Source organism: Electrophorus electricus, chromosome 17 (assembly GCF_041902795.1).
Source record: "Electrophorus electricus isolate QZ-2024a chromosome 17, ASM4190279v1, whole genome shotgun sequence".
Taxonomy (NCBI): Eukaryota; Metazoa; Chordata; class Actinopteri; order Gymnotiformes; family Gymnotidae; genus Electrophorus; species Electrophorus electricus.
In genome coordinates this window covers 7832501-7850000 of record NC_137513.1, presented here as the reverse complement: position 1 = coordinate 7850000, position 17500 = coordinate 7832501, and the positions used below count along the sequence as shown (strand labels likewise).

The window sequence follows — 17500 nt, the reverse complement described above, 5'->3', positions numbered from 1 at the left end:
ATGGCAGTGATTGGCTGGTATAAAAAAAAAAAAGCCCAGTACCCAACAAATGCTCCTCAAATCTCGCCCTTATTCTACAACGAGATAAGTGAGAGAGAGAGAGAGAGAGAGAGAGAGAGAGAGCAAGAGAGGGAGAAGGAGTTTGCTAGGGAGAGAGAAAAAGCAATCAAGACAGAGAGGAAGAGGAAGAGAGAGCAGCTGTGAGGAAGAGGGAGCGAGGAAGTGTATATGTGAACCGTACAGAGCAGCCTGGTAATGCTGCGCTTCTGTGATCATGGGTAATACACTCATTCCCCAGTGGAGTGTAAATTCCTATTTTCCTAGTGCCACACTCTCTCTGCACTATGCATTATTGAGAAACCTTTTTGTCTGGCTGTAGTGTGGGAAAATACGTGACAAAGCGCTGCGCCGAGCCTCTGGGCCAGGAAACAAATCCAGTGTGGAGAAGTGGGGGATACGTTTTCTGCTGCTGTGGGTGGGGCGCTGGTATGTGTGCTGCGTGCCGGGCCGCTGCGGGTGGTGTGCCGGAGTGTGCGGGGTTCCAAAGTGGGTGGTGCGGCGGTGTGTGTGGTGTATGGTCTGCTGGAGGGTGTGGTGTGTGGTGTGCGGGAGCCTGCGGTGTGGTGGAGTGTGTGTTGTGGCGTTTTGGAGTGTGTGGTGTGCTGGAATGTGTGCAATGTAGTATGTACTGCTCCGAGTGGGGTCGTGCGCTTTTTAGTGGAGTGGGTGCTAAAAGGAGTGTAATGTATTCATAGTGTGTGCTGTTATGTCTGTATAGTGTATGCTATAGGGGTTATGTCTTATATTGTGTGCTTGTGTGTGTGTGTGTCTGTCTGTGTGTGTGTGCGAGTGTGTGTGTGCGTGCGAGTGTGTGTGTGTGTGTGCGAGTGTGTGTGTGTGTGTGCGAGTGTGTGTGTGTGTGTGTGTGTGTGCGCGAGTGTGTGTGTGTGTGCGCGAGTGTGTGTGAGTGTGTGCGAGTGTGTGTGTGTGTGTGTCTGTGTGTGTGTGCGAGTGTGTGTGTCTGTGTGTGTGTGCGAGTGTGTGTGTGTGTGCGAGTGTGTGTGTGTGTCTGTGTGTGTGTGCGAGTGTGTGTGTGTGTCTGTGTGTGTGTGCGAGTGTGTGTGTGTGTGTGTGTGCGTGCCTGCGTGCTGGTGGCAGAGGGGCTCAGTGGACCGTGACGGGTAGCAATCCCATAATAATTTTTGTCACGTCCGGCGTGGAGCTCTGCTGCAACCCGGCAACGGCCTTAAATAAAACATCAAACAAACAAATGCACATCTAACCCTGGCACTCACCGACAGCCCCAGCAGCTCTGGTGTGTGCCAAACAGTCCTCGTACGCAGCATCTCCTCCGTATAGCGCGTCTAGAGAACGCGCTGCATCTATCAGACCTGAGCTCGCCGGGCTTTGGTCTAATTGTGCTGGATTTCGACTGTGCAGTGTATGCAGACTGACCGCTAGCAGGTGTGAGAGTCTGGAATGGTGATAACAGCACAGGGGAAGAAGTGGCAGTGCTGACCCACGCCTGGTTCCGCCTGGTTCCGCCTGGTTCGCTCTGGCTGGGTTCCCCTCCCCCTGCCTCTGCACGGGGCTGCTGGGACTGCTCTTATCACTTCTGTCTGTCTTTTTAAATGCGGGATTTAGTCCTGCTGGATTGGCTCCTCTACTCTGACAGCAAGGGTTTGCAAGAACTGCTGAAAATGATGATCTTTAATTGGTGGAATTTTTGTTCCTAATAAAACTCCTGAACTCTGAAATATGTTCCAGAGAATATTAGCTAGGAATGCAAGGTCTATAGTCCTTTCTAAATCCAGATTATTAGTTTAGCAGTTTATTTTATATATAAATAATATTATTGGTGTAGTTTGCTTATTGCACTTTATTTTCTATTCCATGATTTGTAGCAATGTTATTTCATTATTGCACTTTATCACCATATCAACTTTAGTCCAAAATCTCAAAATGAAAAAATCTAAATAAATAAAGATGTTATAAAAATGATGATTAACCTAACGGGAGTTTTTTTTTTTTTTTTGCTGCTGCCATTAATATTCAACTCTGTACATACAATCTTATATACTTCAGCCGAGGCTGCTGCCCTCACCCTGAAGAACTCCTTGGTGGAGCCAGCATCCAGCGTGCCGTAGGCAATCTCCGTCTGCTTGGCCAGGTCCTCCGCGCTCTCGATGGGCGACACCATGCGCTCCACGGTGAGGAAGGCCGCCAGGTTGGCCGTGTAGGACGAGATGATGATGAGGGTGAAGAACCACCACACGCCTCCTACGATACGTCCCGACAGTGACCTGACAGAGAGGGGGGAGAGAGAGAGAGAGATCAGCACGTCTCAGCAAGATTATTGTGCACATAAGTTTGAGATAAATCTAAACCTCATACGGCTACATTCTAATTCTATATGATCAGGAAGCTGTCTTGTAGGTGCTTCACATCTGAGGGTCATATCGCACAAATACACACACACACACACATACACACATACACACATACACACACACACGCACACACACACACAGACACACACACACCAATTTCGATTCAGTGGTTCTGCCAGACAATGATGTGCGAGTGTGTGTGTGTGTGTGTGTGTGTGTGTGTGTGTGTGTGTGTTAAGGACAGCTGATGTTCTGCAGAGTAGGGGATGAATTTTAAATGGAGGAGAAAAACAGAATGAGGGAGGGTTTCAGGGGATAGAGGAAGAACAGGGAGAGAGAATGAGTTAGTGAGAGAGAGAGAGAGAGAGAGGGCTACAGAGAGCACTAGAGAGGGGAGAGAGAGAGGGAGAGCGGGAGAGAGAGAGAGAGGGAGAGAGGGAGACAGCTAGCAAGACAGAGAGAGAGCTAGAGAGAGCACTAGAGAGGGGAGAGAGAGGGAGAGAGGGAGAGAGAGAGAGAGGGAGAGAGAGAGGGAGAGGGATGGAGAGACAGAGAGAGGGAGAGAGAGAGGGAGAGAGAGAGAGAGAGGGAGAGAGAGAGAGGGAGTGAAAGAGAGCTAGAGAGAGCACTAGAGAGGGGGAGAGAGAGAGGGAGAGAGGGAGAGAGAGAGAGAGAAAGAGAGCTAGAGAGAGGGAGAGTATGGGAGAAAGAGGTTAGAGAGAGAGGGAGAGAGAGCAACATACACACACACTTTTTACACATTGCCAAGAGTCATTGAGTCATAAACACGTAATATATGTAATGCATATATATAACTGCAATGTTATAAGGATTTTCTAAGGCTAACCCTAATCTAATCACCACTGTGGATCTGGTGAATCATGGTTATGAATCACGTAGCTTTGGTAAACATTTCTATGCTCCTGACATCATACCGTAAATCACCCCAGTTGTCTCTGGTTTTCCTAAGGGCAGAGGAGTGAGTAGAGAAGCCTTTCCCTTTCACCAAACAGCCCTTCAGCCCCGCTGGTCAGATGTCGTGGCCGTGCTGGGCCGCTAAGGCCACCTTATGTCATATTAGACTAATTTTGCAGGGCGCGCATGCGTTTATCTCCATCCGTTCATTTGGTGGACAGAAATAAATGTGCTTGCGAGGAGACATAAACATGGGGTGATGTCTCAAACCTGCCGGTGCAGTGTTTAAAACCGCCCCCTCAGGCCAGCTCCTATTGCAAACAGAAGCGCACTACTGTGTTTTCCTCACTTCATGCAGGAACATAAATTTCTCACTGCGGGATTTTGACCACCACCATCACCCCACTAAAAGATACCTCTGAATAACTAAAGACATACAACTGATTGACTTATTATTATTTTTTGTGAGGAAAAAACAATTCTACTGTGTTTATTAAATGTGAATCAGACAGTAGGCGTAACATTATATAACTTAAATAATTAGTCATATCACAATTATGTAAATCTCATCACAACAATAATAATGATTATATTATCATAAAGATGATTATCCTAATTATTGATGGTATTGGTAATTGTGGTATTATTGTTGTTAATAATAATAATTATTATAAAAAGAAGAGGATATTATTATTATTATTATACACATTTTTGCTTAGGATCATTGGCCACTTCCTACACTGTAGAGCGGTCCTCGGAATGACACTGGAAGTTCATTTCTTCTCCATTTCCTTCCAGGCCAGCTTAATCTCCTCGGACCTGTGAGGTCTGCTTCCTTTGTCCAGTGTGACAGGTATGTTTGTTTGTTCATTGGAGAACTTTTGGTTTCACACTGCCATTCCTGTGTGCGCGCTGCTATGACGAAACTGTGCACAAAAATAGAACCCAATAAGTAAGTCATTAAGCTTAAGTCATTAAGCCTAAGTCAGTTAGTGTGTTTTCACCAAACCGCTGGGCACTCCCTGTGAACTAAATAATGGCATCTTTTACACTGTTGTAAATAAGAAAAAACTGTGTCCCAGATGATCGTGTGCATATGCTGTTGCTGAGTTTAAATTAATGTACGAACTAATGTAGGAGTTTGTTACTTCTGGTTTCAAACCATTTGTTTAGCATTACGATAACCTGCCCACATTTTCCAAGACTTACCACTGCTGTAAGCCTCTTACTTATTTACACATTCAAATGATTCTAGATACCATATATCATAGATCAACAGCCTGAAAATAAGGCTTTAGGATGCCACTGTTATTGTGGTGGCTTGGTAACTTAGCAACTGCTATGCTGCAGTATATTCATGGCCATGTTCATAAGCTGACCTTGAAAATGTAAGGATTTTCTAAACAGCCAGTGTTTTATGGCCGCTGGCATTCTTCTGAACGAATGACATCTTCCAGTGAGGAAATCACATTGTACTGTTGTCTGTTTCAGCTACAGTTTAGGGAAAATGTGGACACTCCCTGTAAAATACCGCTGACTACAGTACACAGAGATGCCAAAATTCAGTATATAACAAACAGAGAGGCTTGGGACAGAGATTATGTCATCCTGCTGGTTATATGAGCCTGGAGTCTATAGAGAATAGTGAAGAGAAGGTCCCAGTGAGAACTGTTTTCTTACACACATGTGGTGGATGTGAAGGTTTGTTTATGGCTGATTTTATCTTGTCATATATGTCTCATGAGTGTGTGTGTGTGTGTTTTGTGTGTGTGTGTGTGTGTGTGTGTGTGTGTGTGAGTATGAATATGCTGTCACTATGACAGTGTTGGCAGACAATCCCAATGAGAGAAGACAAAGCCTGTCAGAGTGCTATGATGTGATTGGCTTTCCATGACAGCGTGTGAAGGTGTAACAAAACAGTGTGTGTGTATGTATGTTTTGCCTCGTTAGCCTCATAGGATATTGTGTGACTGACTGGGTGTGCTCAAACTCAGATATTTGTGTTTGTGTGTGTGTGTGTGTGTGTGTGTGTGTCTGTAATGAATGTGAAATGACAAGCATGTCACTGTATATTTGGTCAAACCAAACCTCCTGAGAATATCACTAATGCAATATTAATTTTAATGCTCCCCCACCAACACACATGCAGCGACACCATCATAACAAATGTGTGTGTGTGTGTGTGTGTGTGTGTGTGTGTGTGTGTGTGCACGTGTGCGTGTGCCTGTGCGTGTGTGTGTGTGTGAGAGAGAGAGTATGTAATAATGGCTAATTGTAAGATAAAGTTATATGCATGTATATGTCTTAAGTTACTATGGGAAAACACACAGGAGCCCAATGGCCCAATGGCGTGAAAACATTTAACATTTAATCAGAAGAGTGGGTGTATAATCTGCTGAGAATTTTCTTGTAGGTCTCCATATATATTTTCCTGTTCCTCTTTTCTCCCTCTCTGTCTCTCATTTGTGAGTGACAGATTAATTCAAACATCCATGCTGGAGATGGATGGAATGTCTTGAAACTAAGTGGGACAGGAAGAGGGTGGGTCAGAAAGAGGGTGGGTCAGTGCAACCGGAAGAGGGTGGGTCAGGAAGAGGGTGGGTCAGGAAGAGGGTGGGTCAGTGCGACGGGAGGAGGGTGGGTCAGGAAGAGGGTGGGTCAGTGCGACAGGAAGAGGGTGGGTCAGTGAGACAGGAAGAGGGTGGGTCAGTGAGACAGGAAGAGGGTGGGTCAGGAAGAGGGTGGGTCAGTGCGACAGGAAGAGGGTGGGTCAGTGAGACAGGAAGAGGGTGGGTCAGTGAGAGGGTGGGTCAGTGCGACAGGAAGAGGGTGAGTCAGGAAGAGGGTGGGTCAGGAAGAGGGTGGGTCAGTGAGACAGAAAGAGGGTGGGTCAGTGAGACAGGAAGAGGGTGGGTCAGTGAGACAGGAAGAGGGTGGGTGAGTGCGATGGGAAGGTGATAAGGGCCGGGTCTCTGTTCTCTTATGCATGCCCCCCATCTCCATTTGGGCTTGATGATGGAAAATCAATTTGCCACTGCAGGGATCCCTACATTACAATACACACATTGAGGGTAGAGTGATACACGTGTGCATACACACACACACACACACACACACACAGACACACAGACACACAGACACACACACACACACACACAGACAGTGTGTCTGAATGCTGCAGCGCACTCTTGGTGGCTTTTTGTTTAATGAATGAGATAGACTTACACGCATTTGTGTGTGTGTGTATGTGTGGTGTATGTGTGTGTGTGTGTATGTGTGGTGTATGTGTGTGTGTGTGTGTGTGTGTGTGTGTGTGTGTGTGTGTGTATTTAATGCACACCTTTTAAGCTGCTGACCGGGAAATTTCTAATGCGAACGCTAGCTCTAATGTTAATGCCAGTTCATTCATTATTATTTTATGTCAGTTGTAGCATATGATGCTAAAACGTCTATTAATTTGTTATTAAAATCTGTTTGTGATGTTATCTCTCAATCAGTGTCAATTCACGAGTTTCAGCAAAACCTTAATTTAAGGCCTTTAACATTTAGGACATAAACCTAGAGATGGAAGTTCTGAAGTATTTACTCTCTTTTGTCATTCAAAAGTTATTCTGCAAAAGTGTTGAGAGATATGAGCTCATATGCACTGACACCATGCAGGCAGATGGAAGTAGTCAAATGTAATGGCAAAGGGTGTGTGCGCCCTGGAATAACCATGGAGCGGTGATGCGAGTGTCAGAACGAGTTCTCCACCAGCACTCCTGCTGCCAGAACTGACTGCTCTCTGATGAGACTGATGCTGATGTCATCAGTCCGCTGTGTCCTCCTGCAGCAGTGCATGCTGGGAGTCTGCAGGTGATAATAGACTAACAGATGGCACATTTACTGCTTATGTCTGGCAATCGTAAATACAACATACACACACACACATACACACACACACACACACGCACACACACATACACGCACACACACTGACGTTCTCTCTCCCTCCCTGTCACACAAACACTCCCTCACACACACACAAAGTGACACACAGACACACACACACACACAACCCACACAACCCACACATACACACACATGTTCTCTCTTATTCTTAGAAACATACAAACTCTCTTTTGTTTAATAACACATAGAAACTGGTAAATAATGTAATATCATATAATGTTAATAATCGTTCCCCTAATACATCATTGTCACAGTAATATATAACTTATTACTGTTATTGCCAAACATATGATCAGTAATATAAACAGTAAACAGGCTAATAAATCTTTCTAAAAATCAGCCATGTTGTCATTTACAGCTCCGTTGGAGGACTGGCAGCTTCTAGCAGGCCTAATTCAGCTCCTTCTTCTTGCTCATCAGATAACGGATGAAAGCTTCACCATATCTGCCTCACCAATGTCCCATGTCAGTGTGACAAATGGGAGACTTCAGGTCACGCTGGAATGGTTAGCTCCTCATAAAACTCCAAAATCCCCTCGAATCAGACATGAGAGTAGCTCTATTATGACCAAGCTCATGTTCATGCCCACACCAGCTTTAAAGCTCAGAAGGCTGACGCGAACAGCGTTTTACCAGAGTGGGACATTTTCCAGATTCAAATATGAGGGTGCTGAGTGACAAAAAGGCAAGTGAGAGCTTCTGCAGGGCGGACAGCAGATCAGACCCCAGATCAGACCCATCACAGACTCCAGAACAGACCCCAGCACAGACCCATCACAGACTCCAGAACAGACCCCAGATCAGAGCCATCACAGACTCCAGAACAGACCCCAGATCAGAGCCATCACAGACTCCAGATCAGACCCCAGATCAGAGCCATCACAGACTCCAGAACAGACCCCAGCACAGACCCATCACAGACTCCAGAACAGACCCCAGATCAGAGCCATCACAGACTCCAGAACAGACCCCAGATCAGACCCATCACAGACAGCAGCACAGACCCCAGATCAGACCCATCACAGACTCCAGAACAGACCCCAGCACAGACCCATCACAGACTCCAGAACAGACCCCAGATCAGACCCATCACAGACTCCAGCACAGAACCATCACAGACCCCAGCACAGAACCATCACAGACCCCAGCACAGACCCCAGCACAGACCCATCACAGACCCCAGCACAGACCCCAGCACAGACCCATTACAAACCCCAGAACAGATCCAGCTTAGACCCCAGCACAGACCCCAGCACAGACCATCACAGACCCCAGCACAAACCCCAGAACAGACCCAGCATATACCCACCACAGACCCATCACAGACCCAGCACAGACCCATCACAGACTCCAGCAAAGACTCAAGAAAGCACCCATCACAGACCCAGCACAGACCCCAGGACAGACCCAGCACAGACCCTAGGAGAGACCCAGCACAGACCCCAAGACAGTCCCAGCACTGACCCCAGCACAGACCCAGCACAGACCCAGTACTGACCCCAGGACAGACCCAGCACAGACCCCAGCGGCGGCCTCACTTGCCATTCCCACAGGAAGAAGCTGTATAAACATTGCATAAACACTAATGCCTGCATGAATACCAACACAAAACCTGTCAGAACATAGATGGAGTTACCTCGGCCTTGGGGCTGGATGCTTCGTGCATTGTATTGTGGTCTGCCCACTGTTACACACCTGATTCAGCTGACAATTGGCTTGGTAACTACCCTGTGAGCTGAATAAATCAAAGGCAAAACAAAGACATACACAGTAGGGGGCCCCTGAGTGGCTCAGCTGTCCGAGGATTCGTCCTGCTGTTGGGTGACGGAAAGCTCTGAGCGCGACGATGCCACAGACACCTGCGGCTTTTTAAAGAGAGCTTAATAGATGGGGCAGGAGGGATGGCCTGGCTCAGCCTGCCCCGGCGATCGGTTTGACATAAGGCCGATTGTGGGCGTCAGTGCGGTCACATATAGGGAATAGGGAGTTCAAGCGTGTTTGGCTCAGACACAGTGGCTAGTTTCACAGGTTCTGGAGGTGTGTATTAAGTCCATCCCAGTCTGAAGCTGTCATAAGATAGGGGGGAATCATCTGGTGAAAAAAAAAATTAAAACTGCAATATTGAGGAATGGGATGCAGAAGGCATTATTTAGGAAAATATGATAGTCTGTTTGGAGGTAATTGTCATTATAATTTCTATCTTCATATTACCAATAAAAGCAAAAATATCAATGAATAACATGAGTAACATAAATCCCCAGGATCCTTCCAATGGTCTCTCCCAAGTGGGTAACACTGCCTCTAGAGGGGAGTTCCCCAGTCCTTCCACTGGTCTCTCCCAAGTGGGTAACACTGCCTCTAGAGGGGAGCTCTCCAGTCCTTCCACTGGTCTCTCCCAAGTGGGTAACACTGCCTCTAGAGGGGAGCTCCCCAGTCCTTCCACTGGTCTCTCCCAAGGGGGTAACACTGCCTCTAGAGGGGAGCTCCCCAGTCCTTCCACTGGTCTCTCCCAAGTGGGTAACACTGCCTCTAGAGGGGAGCTCTCCAGTCCTTCCACTGGTCTCTCCCAAGTGGGTAACACTGCCTCTAGAGGGGAGCTCCCCAGTCCTTCCACTGGTCTCTCCCAAGGGGGTAACACTGCCTCTAGAGGGGAGCTCCCCAGTCCTTCCACTGGTCTCTCCCAAGTGGGTAACACTGCCTCTAGAGAGGAGCTTCCCAGCTCTGCTGAAGGTCTATGCTCCACTAAACCCGCAGCTGTACACGCGCTGAAGCAGAAGCTGGGGAGGTGTGATCAGTGAAAGGTGATATTTACTTATATGTTGGAGGAACTCAGTTCATGATTGCCAGCCTTGCTCCTGGAGATCAGCTGTACCTTTTTACAGAGTTTGTTCTAAGTTGAACCCTCTGAACACTGTGATTAGCCGGATCAGGTGGGGCAGATATGGATTGGAACTGAGGTCTACAGGAAGGACAACCTCCAGAGACAGGGTTACTGACTTTCTGGTCTAGAATATATTGGAATAGACACGAAAACCCCAGCTGGACTGAAGGCAACAGCTGGTCACACTGGTGTTTATAGTGGTGCTATCTTGATGTTGATGGAATATGTTATTAGCACGTTATAATCTGGTAATAACAGTGATAAGCAGCAAGACAGACATATATCTATTTTTTCTAAAACAGACCATTAGAGTCATGGCAGACTGCAGAAGTAAATAACACGGAACATAACAAAGACACAGACACCACTCGATCCATCTCAATTGCTCTTTGTTGACATTGAAATAAAGCCAAGCATAGCCTGCAACCCTGTTTTAAGAGCGTGAGCTCAAGTTGAAGAGCAGAGTGAAAGATGTTTACACATGCGCACACACACACACCGCTGAACCAGGGTTCTGCTGAGAGCAGTTTTCACAAGCAGAACATCAAGCTTTGATGAGGCAAACTGTTGAAACGTGCTACCGTCAAAACAGAGCACTTGTCAGCCGTGACGAGGGTTGCGTGTGTCCGCGTGTATCCGCACGTGTCTAATGCCGTGTCAACTCCCTGCGGAGAGCTTGTGTTCTCTCCACGCACCTGAATCATGAATGCCTCCCAGCGTGTTCACTCCATAATGACATCCCGCACATGCCTGCAAAACGTCTCACCCCACGCTCCATTTCATCCTTTCATCCTTCTCAAAACGTCTCACCCCACGCTCCATTTCATCCTTTCATCCTTCTCAAAACGTCTCACCCCACGCTCCATTTCATCCTTTCATCCTTCTCAAAACGTCTCACCCCACGCTCCATTTCATCCTTACATCCTTCTCAAAACGTCTCCCCCACGCTCTATTTCATCCTTTCATCCTTCTCAAAACGTCTCACCCCACGCTTCATTTCATCCTTTCATCCTTTCATCCTTCTCAAAACGTCTCACCCCACGCTCCATTTCATCCTTTCATCCTTCTCAAAACGTCTCACCCCACGCTCCATTTCATCCTTTCATCCTTCTCAAAACGTCTCACCCCACGCTCCATTTCATCCTTTCATCCTTCTCAAAACATCTCACCCCACGCTCCATTTCATCCTTTCATCCTTCTCAAATTGTCTCACCCCACGCTCCATTTCATCCTTTCATCCTTCTCAAAACATCTCACCCCACGCTCCATTTCATCCTTTCATCCTTCTCAAAACGTCTCACCCCACGCTCCATTTCATCCTTTCATCCTTCTCAAAATGTCTCACCCCACGCTCCATTTCATCCTTCTCAAAACGTCTCACCCCACGCTCCATTTCATCCTTTCATCCTTCTCAAAACGTCTCACCCCACGCTCCATTTCATCCTTTCATCCTTCTCAAAACGTCTCACCCCACGCTCCATTTCATCCTTTCATCCTTCTCAAAACGTCTCACCCCACGCTCCATTTCATCCTTTCATCCTTCTCAAAACATCTCACCCCACGCTCCATTTCATCCTTTCATCCGTCTCAAAACGTCTCACCCCATGCTCCATTTCATCCTTTCATCCTTCTCAAAACGTCTCACCCCACGCTCCATTTCATCCTTTCATCCTTCTCAAAACGTCTCACCCCACGCTCCATTTCATCCTTTCATCCTTCTCAAAACGTCTCACCCCACGCTCCATTTCATCCTTTCATCCGTCTCAAAACGTCTCACCCCATGCTCCATTTCATCCTTCTTTTGCTCTCTTCTCCTTTGCTTTCTTTCTTTCTTTTTTTTTTTTTTTCGGCCATGCACAAGTAATTTATTCCGTTCAGGCTGCTAATGCTCCTTGGATGCCGGCCATGTATTTTTCACTCAGCTGCATCCTTGGGTTATCAATAATGAAATGCTATATTCTTATAAATATTCTAAAAATAGCGGGCGGCTCTGTGGTCTGCCTCTGACTGGATGAAAGTTTGATAAGCTCAGCGATGGCTGAGAGGATCTTGCTGCCGCCATCAGCCCGTGTCCTTCCACAGCCGTGGAGCAGGAGGTCAACTTTAGCTGCCACACTGACCTCAGGTCAGCGTGCGGGAGGATGCCTGTTTTTTCCTTATTTGCATCACAGCTATATGGCTGGGATTCGCTCTGCCAGTGTTATGACAAGATTACAGTATTTATACGGGTGTATGTGTGTGTGTGTGTGTGTGTGTGTGTGTGTGTGTGTGAGTGTGTGTGTGTGTATGTGTGTGCGTGTGTGAGTGTGTGTGTGTGTGTGTTTTGTGTGTGTTTTGTGTGTGTATGTGTGTGTGTGTGTGTGTGTGTGTGTGTGTGTGTGTGTGTGTGTGTGTGTGTGTGTGTGTGTGTGTGTGTGTGTGAGTGTCCGTGCCCTCCTACCTGGGTGTGAAGTCACAGCCCTGTTGCATGAAGGCACCCAGGGAGAACCAGAGACTGTTGAAGATCCCGAACTCGTTGGGGGGCTGGATGGCAGGCTGTGCGTCGGCGCCCTCCTCGGGCTCCTCCGTGTTCCACTCATACGGGCTGAAGCGGCTGACCAGGAAGAGCACCACGCTCACGCCAATGTAGGCGAACACGATGCACATCCAGATCTCGTAGGCCAGCGGGTCCAGGAAGGAGAACACGCCCGGCTTGGACTTCTGTGGTTTCTTAATCATGATGGAGATGCCCAAGCTCATGAAGGGCTTGGAGAAGTCGATGACCTCCTCCCGGACCAGCGTGATTGTCAGAGGCGCTACGGCAATCTCCGCTTTCTGGTGGGGGATATGAGAGGAATTGCAGGTCATGATGTTGTAAAGTCGTAAGGGCGAAGGCCTTGACTATAAGAAAAAATGGGAATGACCACCTACAGCACTAAATTAACTTCATTTAACATGAATAGTTTTCAACTAACACACAGTAATAACTGAAAAGGAGACATCCTGAAACAGGACACTGTAAAATATAGCATCTTAAAACTCTCTGCAGTGCTACTCTATGGATAGTCATCAAAAGATTTCAACATGGTGTTATATTCTCAATAAAATAACTAAAATCTATAAATAGGTAATTAGTAACTACTCTTGATGCTGTAAACGTTCTGTTCTGTCCTCTCTCTTTCTCTGATACTGAAGAGGATTTTACTATTACTTGCCACGGGAATTAGATGACTCGGTGAAAAATATTTTCAACCAGACTTGCATTGTCTGGATGTAAGTGTTGTTATAGAACACTTACAGATCACTTAGAGAGACATCAAAAATAAGATGTAGGTCTACTTGTATTTTGGGCAACACAAGTGTGCCATTGAGCCGCAGTGGTGATTATACAAGACCCAGTGTGAAGATACTGCATGTGTGCCAAGGCATTATTTCATTTTTTACTCTTACACAGTGATGATGCAGATATGCAGGGTTAGATTTAATAATGGCGTTTAAAATAAAAGTCTTGCAATTATGGCTGAATCCATTCTGAGTCCCTGTGCAAGTCAATCTAATCATCACGATCATTTTAATTGTATGAGCAAACTCACCCTAACTACAGCTGAAATGATTCCAGATCCCTCCAGAATTGTAAATGTCAAAATGGCCTCCAGCTCAGTAGCCAGATGTCTTTATTTAATTATGAAATTAAATTTACATTTTACACTGTGTGATGTGTAGTCCAAAATGTATGTCATCCAGATACAAACAGAATTTTGCATATTGAAGTCTGGGTGACTGTACATAAACAAAAAACCTATGTCCTAAACTGCACATGCAAGGTAAGTAGTATTAATACCTTGCATAATAATAATAATAATAATAATAATAATAATAATAATAATAATAATAATAATAATAAATGGGTCTACAATATTATGGAGTTTGCACTTTTGACCATTCCTTGACCATTCTAATGGGATTCAGAAAAGATGTTCCTCACTGCATACTTAAAAGCAGTGTTTCCCTGCGCTCTTTAGATCAGATTTGTATTGTCCTTTTAACAGGCTTTTCCCTTCTCACTCTAGTTGTTTATTTTTTATGCGCCTTTAATATCACCGCGGCCCAGACCTCTGATAGAGTGAGCTGGACAAGTGACATATTGCCCCGGGGTTAACAAATAGCCCGTTATATCACAGGGATGAAAACAGGTTCATCATCTAAACAGGAGAGCAATCTGCCCCGGCTCTCTGCTGTTCTTTTTTTTGTTCAAGCCGGACGCACAGGTCAAGCAAGACGGAGCGCTGCCAATGACAGTCGCTATTTCAAACGTTTCCCCATTACACGGAACTGTTTTGCCTTCCGTGTGTGTATTGATTGCGCTTTAACTTCCTCTGTATCTGCTTTTATCTCCGCATAGCAGTATCACCGCATAGAAGTCTCTTCTAATGTATTCTTTTAACGATCACCCGGGCGTGATAACGTATCGCGTCGCAAAACGACTGCCGCACTGACAGCTTCTCTCGAGATCCGAGGCCTCCTTTCCTTAATCCCCTGCATGTGCTTTAAAGGTCGCTTTATTTATTAACAGGTTTTCGGCATCTTGAAAGCAAGCAAGTAAAATAAAGGTGTAAAATAAAATAAATAAAAATAAAGCTGTTCTCGGGCATAAACAATAGCATAAGGCCTGTGAAAACTCTCCTTTACCGCATGAACTATCAAATGCAGTGTTTCACCCGAACACATCCACCGAGTTTGGATGGCTTTATAGAGTTGAATTAACACGGTGTTAACACTTGCAGCGTTTACTAATTTCATCCAGTTTATTTGTGTCCAGCTGGGAATTGTGTTGCAGCGAGCACATTTCTTTTCTTCCCCTTGTGTTTTGCTAATTAGTTTAATTAAGAAGCGGTGTGGCTGGCTATCGGGGGGCGGTGAAGTAGACGGGAATAAGCTACAGATGTGAGGAGCGTAGTGGCTGCCAGGGCTGCCCCCGGCGAGCCCAGCTGCGGCGGTAGCGGTGGAAGGTTACCTGCCTACTTCCGTAGGCAAACCGCGGGAAACAAGTGCGTTTTAGAGAGGAACACCTGGTCCGCATGCGTTTCAGGAGGCTTTGGGAAACGCCGAGGCGTTGAGCGTGGGAAGCCATGTTTGTAAGTAGCCAAGAGAGGCTGGTTATTACTCATAAAGTGCTTTCAATTGGCCAATTTCGCGAAAAATGGAGGGGGTTAGCAAATGACAGCGGCACGCGGTCGAATACCGCATTTTCAAATACGGTCGTCGTAACAACGTGGATTCGGTGATTTTACCCATCACTTTAAAATGTCAGGCCGTGGAAATTGCTTGTTGTGATATCATGAGCACTTATCGATTATGGCCAATCTGGGCGCATGCATAGTAGTGCTGGAGCACCAGTGCCTATGGAACTCCCGTGCACTGGTCACTGTGGAAACGGCGTTGCAAATCAAAGGGACTGTTTGATCTCGTTCACGGACCTCATGTGAGTCGTGGCTGATTCTGGCATGCAGAAAGGCAGATCAGCCAGGCTTTCTCGGAGCTGAGTGGTGAAGTGGAGCAGGTTGGGGCTTTAGAACCTTGCCAAAAGCTCGGTCAACAAAGGCTGGGGCCACAAGCTGCACACGCCACAGGACGTGTGCACCTTTCTTTCATTCGAAGCTGGAAGGGTGAGCCGGTACCCCTCAGGCTGCCGCTCTGGGCCCGAGCCGTTCAGCCACCTGCTGTTCAGGTGACGGCTGCCAGCGTAGCGTTCCCCACAGCCAGCGTCTGTGTGCTGCCAGCCAGGAGGGGGCACGTTTTTTGAGCGGTGAGGATGTTACAGATGCCCCGAGAGCATGTTCTAGGACTTTGGGCTTTGCCCGGAACATTCTCTACATTGCTGCAGTACGCGCGGACACGCTCGAGCTGTCAGAGAAGAGCCAGAGAAATTTCATCACATCCTCTCTTCCTTTGATCCCTATATCCTGCCCCCCCCTCTATCAGTCTCTCTCTCCTGGTTTGTCTCTCTGTTTCTCTCTCTCTCTCTCTCTCTCTCTCTCTCTCTCTCTCTCTCTCACTCTGTCTTTCTCTTTTTCTGACTTAATGGCTGATTTGTATTCTGCATTCTCCCCTCTTGGATGAGCAGGTTCTCTCTCTCTCTCTCTCTCTCTCTCTCTCTCTCTCTCTCTCTCTCTCTCTCTCTCTCTCTCTCTCTCTCTGTGTCTCTGTGTGTGTGTGTGTGTGTGTGTGTGTGTGTGAGGAAGCCTGAGGAGTGAGCTTGGCTGTCTGCTGAATTGCTGCATTGTGCAGGTCTCTAGAGAGTGCCGGCTTTCAATAGCACTCATCTGAAACACTGACGGCCTTTCTCTGAGTCACAGCCCTCTTTCTGAGTCACAGCCCTCTTTCTGAGTCACAGCCCTCTTTCTGAGTCACAGCCCTCTTTCTGAGTCACAGCCCTCTCCTCGAGTCACTGCTCCTTTTCCTGAGTCAGTTCTCTGAGGCAGTGTGTTCCTCACTGTCTATGTAACATGGGCGCTAGTTCTGTAGACTTTTAAATACATTCTGTACTCGGAGCCTTTGTCTTGTTGTGTGACTTCGCCATCACTTTTTTATGAACCCAGATCTAGTAAAAAAGCTAACTACATGGTAAGAAACCAGAAACGAGTCACTTTGTGTTCTGGAGTGATACTGTGGTACCTCACTGCTTTAGCCCTGTGTTCTGACAACCTGATGCTCCCTAAAACAACCCGTTGTTTGTATAAATGAGTACCAGAGCTGAAGTACCAGAGAAGAAAAACAGCTGAGTTATCTGTTTCATATGTTTACCCACATTCTCTAGCTCTCCTCGTCAGCTTTTAATAATGTAATAAATGACACTGGGCAACAAAGATTTGAAACTTCCCAAACTAGCACAGGTCAGTCTTACAGCGCCTGCAGTACCAGGTGGAATTTGAATATGTCTTTATAATATTTCTATCATGCATGGATTTTAAGTGTGTAAATTGCACATTAATATATGTTGCTTATTATAAGGCTGTTATTACATTTGAAATGTGCAGAAATGTGCTTATAAAATGTGAACTGTATGATAGTTGCCCATATATGGCCTCAGAAACATCCCTCTTCAGTGTCCCGCAGTAGCCTGCCAGCATGGATGGGGCTTTCACCTTCCTTGGAATCACTTTTACATACTATTACATACTAATGACATACGTGTATACTGGAACAGCAACTATAGCTGAGAAACAGAGAAATTCTCAAAACATATTTGGATTCAGAGTGACAAATGCATAATATTCAGAGATTTTTTGCAGGAAGCAAAATCTGTTAACCAGTGTAATTGTTTCTAAACTGAAAGGCAACAAGGTACGTTTTAAAATGTCTTGGTGAGATTATTGATTCTTTA

The 17500-nt window shown here is 46.3% G+C and overlaps 1 protein-coding gene across 6 annotated transcripts in view; it reads right to left on the bottom strand.

Moving 5' to 3' along the window:
- Positions 1-17500, bottom strand: part of gria4a (glutamate receptor, ionotropic, AMPA 4a) — an 82902-nt gene that overhangs the window by 11667 nt on the left and 53735 nt on the right. For all 6 annotated transcript variants that reach the window (XR_014117850.1, XM_081699915.1, XM_081699913.1 and 3 more), the window contains exons 11-12: positions 12578-12951; positions 2105-2303 (exon numbers count right to left, since the gene is read on the bottom strand). Coding sequence is in view for 5 of the 6 variants with exons in the window: in XM_081699915.1 (XP_081556041.1) it covers positions 2105-2303; positions 12578-12951 (573 nt within the window). In the remaining variant the exon portion in view is untranslated. The remainder of the gene's footprint in view (positions 1-2104; positions 2304-12577; positions 12952-17500) is intronic.